The sequence below is a fragment of the Apium graveolens genome, unplaced genomic scaffold, assembly GCF_009905375.1.
Source record: "Apium graveolens cultivar Ventura unplaced genomic scaffold, ASM990537v1 ctg5471, whole genome shotgun sequence".
Lineage (NCBI taxonomy): Eukaryota > Viridiplantae > Streptophyta > Magnoliopsida > Apiales > Apiaceae > Apium > Apium graveolens.
This window is the reverse complement of record NW_027418986.1, coordinates 116,194-122,774: the sequence shown is the minus strand read 5'-3', so window position 1 is coordinate 122,774 and position 6,581 is coordinate 116,194. Positions and strand designations below refer to the sequence as shown.

The following is a 6,581-nucleotide window of genomic DNA, read 5'->3' as shown; positions in this document are numbered from 1 at the left end:
ATGGACAAGGCTGTTGATGCTTCAGAATTTAAGAGCATTGTTGGGGGTTTGTGGTATCTGGTACATACAAGACCGGATATCTCATATGCGGTTGGAATTGTGAGCAGATACATGGAAAGACCAACAGTTTTACACATGAATGCTGTCAAACGAATATTACGATATATAAAAGGGACGCTAGACTTTGGACTTGTTTATTCGAGAAAGTCTGGGAACCATTTGCTATCAGGTTTTAGTGACAGTAATTTTGCAGGAAGTTCCGAAGATAGGAAAAGTACAGCTGGGGTGGTTTTCAACTTGATTGAAAGTGTGATCACCTGGGTGTCACAAAAGCAATATTATGTTGCGTTGTCTACTTACGAAGCAGAATTTATGGCGGAAAATGCAACAGCTTGTCAGGGCATTTTGCTGAAGAATTTATTGAGTTCCATAACAAGTGAGAACACAGGTCCAGTGGTGTTATATGTTGACAACCGGTCTGCCATATATCTAGCCAAAAATCCAGTATTTCATGGGAGAAGTAAGCACATAGACGTGCGTTACCATTTCATCCGAGAATGCATTGAGTGTGGTGACACTGTGATTAAGTTCGTGAGTTCCGTAGAGCAGCGCAGACATACTGATGAAAGCAATGGCCACAACTATGTTTGAACAAATGCAGGAGCTGCTTGGAGCTAAAAGAATGATTTAGATTAAGGGGGAGTTATGTTGGAATAATCTAAATATAAGTGTTTTATTTAGGTGTTTAATTGAATTAATGTTTGGTGTCTGTATTTGTTTTGTTGACGAATTCATGATACAGAGGAGAGTCCTTAGGATCAGTATCAACTACATCAGTTAGTGGCATTTTTTTAGGAGTCCAGTAGGTGATAGGTAGTTTCCATTTTGTTGGAATGTAGTACATAAGTTGTTTTCTTGTAACCAAGTTAATTAATGCAATCAGTTTTTTTCTCCGAGTTTCATAATCTTACACGAACTACACCTATATACATAGTAATATATATTACATAAACTGGGTTTTATGACTGTGGATTTGTTTTTAGCATTGAACATCACCATTTCTGAACAAAGGATTATTCAAAAGAATAACTAAGAACAAAGAAATGAGTATTAAATTATATTAATGGTCCACAACAAAATGTGTATTTGAAGAAGGGAAATAAAATTTGAAAATGGTTTTGAGGATGATAGGACCAAAAGAACATAAGATTGGGCTTTGGTAACCAAAAAAATTTAACAATACTAAATTATTTGTGTCAACAACCCATCTAGTCTTAATAAAATAAAATTTTAATTTCATCTATCCATCTAGTATGACCCAGCTATAAAAATGACAAAATGACCTCACTTATATGTTAATCCAATCAAATCAATATAGTCAAACTAGTGTGCTATGTTGCAATTAGTCGATCCACATTAATTTAAAAGTGCCATTATTTTTGGTTGACCCTAACAATTATTTTTGAAATTTCTTTCAAATGTTTCAATAGATGAATAAATGGTAAAAACTCACACATACTTTCGAGAAAACAATTCACAAATAAGTACATAACAATAATGTGAATATGTGTGGTATAATTTCTCATGTAAAACTATTTATATACCGTCATGATTTTTTCTCAACCAATTACACACATTTCATTTGTTGATAAAAAATATCTCTAAAAGTGTAATCGATGTTTTCTAAAAATAGGTAAAAGAAATACCAACTTTATTGATTATTATTTTTGAAAATTAACATCAATATCATAATAATAATTTAAAAAATATTTTTAAAACTATATGTTTAAAATTATACAACTTAGTGAATTATTTTAAAAATTCAAATAGTATTTCTTTTATTGCAAACATAGAACTTCTCCTACCTCAACTTTTTATTAATTTCATGTATGCGACTTTTGCTCGAATTTAGTATCAGGTAGGTCAAATGTAAAAACAAGCAAGGACAGTCTTATTTAGGTGCAGTCGTATTTAAACCATCGTAATCGTTGTAGATACGACAATTTCATTAATACTGTCTTATATAACCTTAGATGAACAAGTGAAGAAGAAAGCACGTTTTTTTAGATTTCAAAAATGATTTTCGACCGAAAACGGTTGTTATTAAATTTCGTAAATAGCGGGAAAGCCCTTGCGGTGTTTGATTTTTTATTGAAAAGGAGGGAAACAATGATTCTTTTTTGGAGAATTTAAACTTGATTGCAATTTCATTCAGTTGTATTTACAAATACAATCGGTGGCCATTATTTTTTAGCTATATATATTGTCGTATTTAACCATGTGAATGTACACTTCCTTGCGGTCGAATTTAACCAAAAAATTTAGAAACTCTACTACTTCTTCATTTAAGTTTGCAATAGCCCCAATGTTACCCACTATGATGATTTTTTCTACATGTTTCCTCCATTTTGTCAATTTCTTATCCATGTAATCATCTTGAATCATCAAGTAGGTTTAATATTTAGCAGTTTCAGTCATTTTTAATATGTTCGTTTTTAGATTTAGATTAGTGTAATTATTATAACTTTTTATATGATTGTATGATTGTCTTTTATGTTTTGTTGAATGATTCAATTACATAAAATTGTTAATTTGTATAATCTTTTAATCAATCTGTAGATAATATTGTAAATCACTACACTATAATTATTAACTTTTAAAAATGAATAAAATATATATTTCAATTATTATTTTATTTATATGTAAATAATTATTAATTAGTTAAATTAAAAAAATATATTTAAATAAATGTCATTTTGGTAACACATTGCAACTATACCGCAACATCAATAAAGAAAGTCTGTGATAAACATCTGTTTAGAAGCCTACTATTACACTTTTTTTTGCAACGCCGTGATGAAGGGTTACAGCATCTAATCTATGACGTAGTGTTATTTTTAATTTATAAAAGGAAAAATTATCTCTTACAAAATGGAAAAAGGAAGGTTTTATTTAGAAAAATTCCTAAACTACCCTGGCACAAATAAAACCCCCGGACCTGTCTTTCTTCTTCTCCCGTGCATCTCTCGAACTATCTTGACCCTCTCCCTCTCTCCTCGATATCTCTCTAATTTTCACTCATTTTTCAATCTGAAATTGGCCTCGTGCTCGGTTTTACTCCCTCTACAGTTCCGTGTGATCGTGTGTGTGCATATGTGGAGAAATTTTTCTGAAACCCATTTCGGGGACTTTCATTCAATTTTTCTAGATTTTTAAATGGGTATGATGAATTCCAACTTATTTCTTGCAGATAAGTATGCCTACATCGAATCGAACGGTTGACGTATACGCATCAGGTATTGGAAAAGCCCAAATTGCTTTCATTTTGTAGTGAAATTTATAGGTAAGTTATTTATAGTTTTATCAGAGTTACCGCTTGTGTTTAAAGATGTTGAATGATGAAAAAGGTGTGTGTATATTATGTGTGTATATGATGCAGAGTGCCTTCCATATAGAGAACAAAATGGGTGGGCTAGGTATAAACTAGAATTAAATGAGAGATGGGCTAAGAGTCTGATACTAATATTTTTATTTAATGTGAATGCGAGAGGAGAATGTGAGGGAGTAGGGGAATTATATTGAATATTTGCACAATCCTTTCAATCAAGCACACACTTTTTATGAATATATGCTCAATTGGGTATATACAATACAAAACCTACGTTGGTTATTCTATGCACACACTATAATAATATTATTTATTTATGACATTTTCTCGGTCAATTAACCCCCTTTTTATTGATTATTTTCAAAGAAAAAGGAAATTAGACTTTGTGATCATACTAAGCAGGTTTAGGCGAAAAAATGAATAAATGCTAGTAGGGAATTAAACTAATAATAACTATTTGAACTGATAATTAAGTTAACTGAAAAAGACAAAAATCTTGGACGAAAGCCATTTTTCATTTTTCTTTCACAAAAGAATAAGAAAAAAAATTAAAAAAAAAACTGCAAGGGCACAATTCTTGTATATGCATAATACAAATTAAATATAATAATTAATAAATTTTAGGTGAAATCTTAATAAAGCAATAAAAAGTAATTACTAAATGCATAGTATATTTGAAGATTATGATTTTAAAAACCTATTATGCAAAAAGATGTCATTTTCTCAAATAACAAATATAATATATGTGTGTCTTTATAGTAAATAATATACGTTCTTTAAATCAACATGAAAAAAGATTGTACGATAAAAAGTGCATGCGTATGATTTCTCACATCTCTTTAAGAAGTAGCTGGCATTGGCATGGTGGCTAGTAGAAGTGGCCAAAGAAGAGGGCCGGATGAGTCGTGCCGGTTTGCTAGTGGGCTGGTTTCGCTAACTCAGGACTCGTGAACGGCACGTGTAATTTGGCAAGCCGTGCCGAGTTCGGGCCGAATGAAGATAAGTTAGTTCGTGTACGGCACACGAGTTTAAAGAGATAGACGAGTTACAAGATTTGTAGAATTGTTGTTGGCAAGCAGGCGCGTGACGGACTCAGCCCGACTATCCCTGGGCGGGGAGAGCCGAGGCGAGTTAGGCTCTATTTAATTCTAATTTTTATCTAATCCCATCTGTGCCTAAGGCATGCAATGTTGAAAACTCATGTTTCAATTTCAATATTATTAATATTATATTTATGTGGAGTGTGTTGACTGAGCAAGGAATATCAAATGATTAAGAATCGATGGATTGACCAAATATATATATTAGAAATTCAATTATTACTTATAAACCTTTTTTATGATTAATTTTCTTTCCCTTCGCCATTTCATGAGCTAAAATATTTAGTTTGTTTTAGAAGAAATTACTAGTAAAAAAGTTTTGGATGTGAAATTTTGGTACGAACTAATTTTATTCATTTAAAACTAATGATCTTATTAATTTATCTTTTTTCTTTTATTCATATAGTAAACTAAAAATTAACTTCAATTGAAGTTGATGTTTAAATTATTCTACTAAATTAAAGAAAAATATTCATTAATATATCAGGTCAACCAGAAAAGAGATCATATAATTCATTATCCTTACATTTTTATTAATAATTTTTGGGGAACAGAATAAGGAAAGATGAATAAAATATGGTAATTGGGGTAGATTCTGAATTGATATTATGTTGTGTTTCCCTGGAATTACATGGGGGCACGAGCCGTTACGAGTTGGTTGTCCACTTGGCGAGTTATACGACTTGGTGAGCCGAGACGATTCAACGAATTGAGACGGGTCAAAACACATGACGAGCTGTGTGCCAAACCGTGCCGATTTATGAACCAGATTCTTTAACCCGTGCTCGCTTTGTCAATAAATACGAGTTGTGTCGATTCTAACTCGGCCCAAACTGAGCTATTTTTTCACAAGTAAAATGGCGAGCCAGAGCGAGTAGGGTGATGCGACACGCCCGTTTGGCCACTTGTAGCAGTTAGAATTAGTAGGCTATCTTGTAGTCTTATGAACAGATGTTCATCTTTATCATGCTATCCTCTTGATGTAACAACTCAAAACATATAAATGGCCTAGACATTGTACTTAGGATAATAGAAAAGACTTATTATACAAATTAAAAACAACCTTTAATTTATGCTATATGTTTTCACTTTATTGACAACATATTTTGTGGGTTTGTTTTCAATATATTTCAACTACCATAGTAAAACATACACCAGCATAATATACTCTATGTATTTTCAAAAAATTCAGTCACTTGATCGATTTTAAAAATATAGTTTTCTAAATATTTCTTGAATTATTATTATAATATCAATGTTAATTTTGAAAATTATAATTAATAAAGTTGATACTTATTTTACCTTTTTTTATAATACATCACTTACACTTTTAGATATATTTTTTATCTACAAATGAAATTTGTGTAATTAATTGAAAAAAAACTTCTAACTTCATGTACATAGTTTTACTTGAGAAACTACACTACCGATAATATCTGTTCTTTTTTTACCTACTTGTATTTATGAATTATTTTGTACATAGTATATTTTTATTTTTACCTTTCATTCATATAACGAAACATTTGAAAACAATATCAAAAAATTGCAAGTGCCAACAAAAACTAATAGCACCTTACATTTGAAAACAATATAAAGAAAATCGTAAGTGCGGATAAAAAATAATAACACCTTTAAGGTAAGGTGAATTGACTAAGTGGAACATACTTGAAGGGTTTATTATTAATTTTCTCACACTAGTTTAACAATATTGATAAAAAGATACCATATGAGTAAGGTCATTTTTTCATTTTTTTATAGTTGGTAAAACTAGATGGGTTGCTGACATTAATAACTTAGTATTGTTAAAATTAGATAGGGGAGATGGCACTAAATATTGTAGTCTTGTGCCCCAATGGGCTTCAAAATAATTTAGATTTTTAATTTCCTCCTCCATACCTTGTAGTAGTTTCTCACAGATAAATTATCATCTAAATAGCCTTGTTACGGATTTAAAAATAGATAAGAGTTGATCCTCAAATCCCGGGAGAGACTGCAAGAAATGGGCTTAGTAATTGACCAGCAAAAAGTAACTGATAGTAGTTTACCAAGACAGAGGAGATGGTCGCACGGTACACCGTATTGAAGAATCCCCG

General features: G+C 31.1%; 1 protein-coding gene across 1 annotated transcript; it reads left to right on the top strand.

Moving 5' to 3' along the window:
• LOC141702676 (secreted RxLR effector protein 161-like) lies at positions 1-651 on the top strand. The gene has a single exon (XM_074506306.1). The coding sequence runs from the start codon at positions 1-3 to the stop codon at positions 649-651; it is 651 nt and encodes a 216-aa protein (XP_074362407.1).
• The last annotated feature ends 5,930 nt before the right edge of the window (positions 652-6,581 follow it).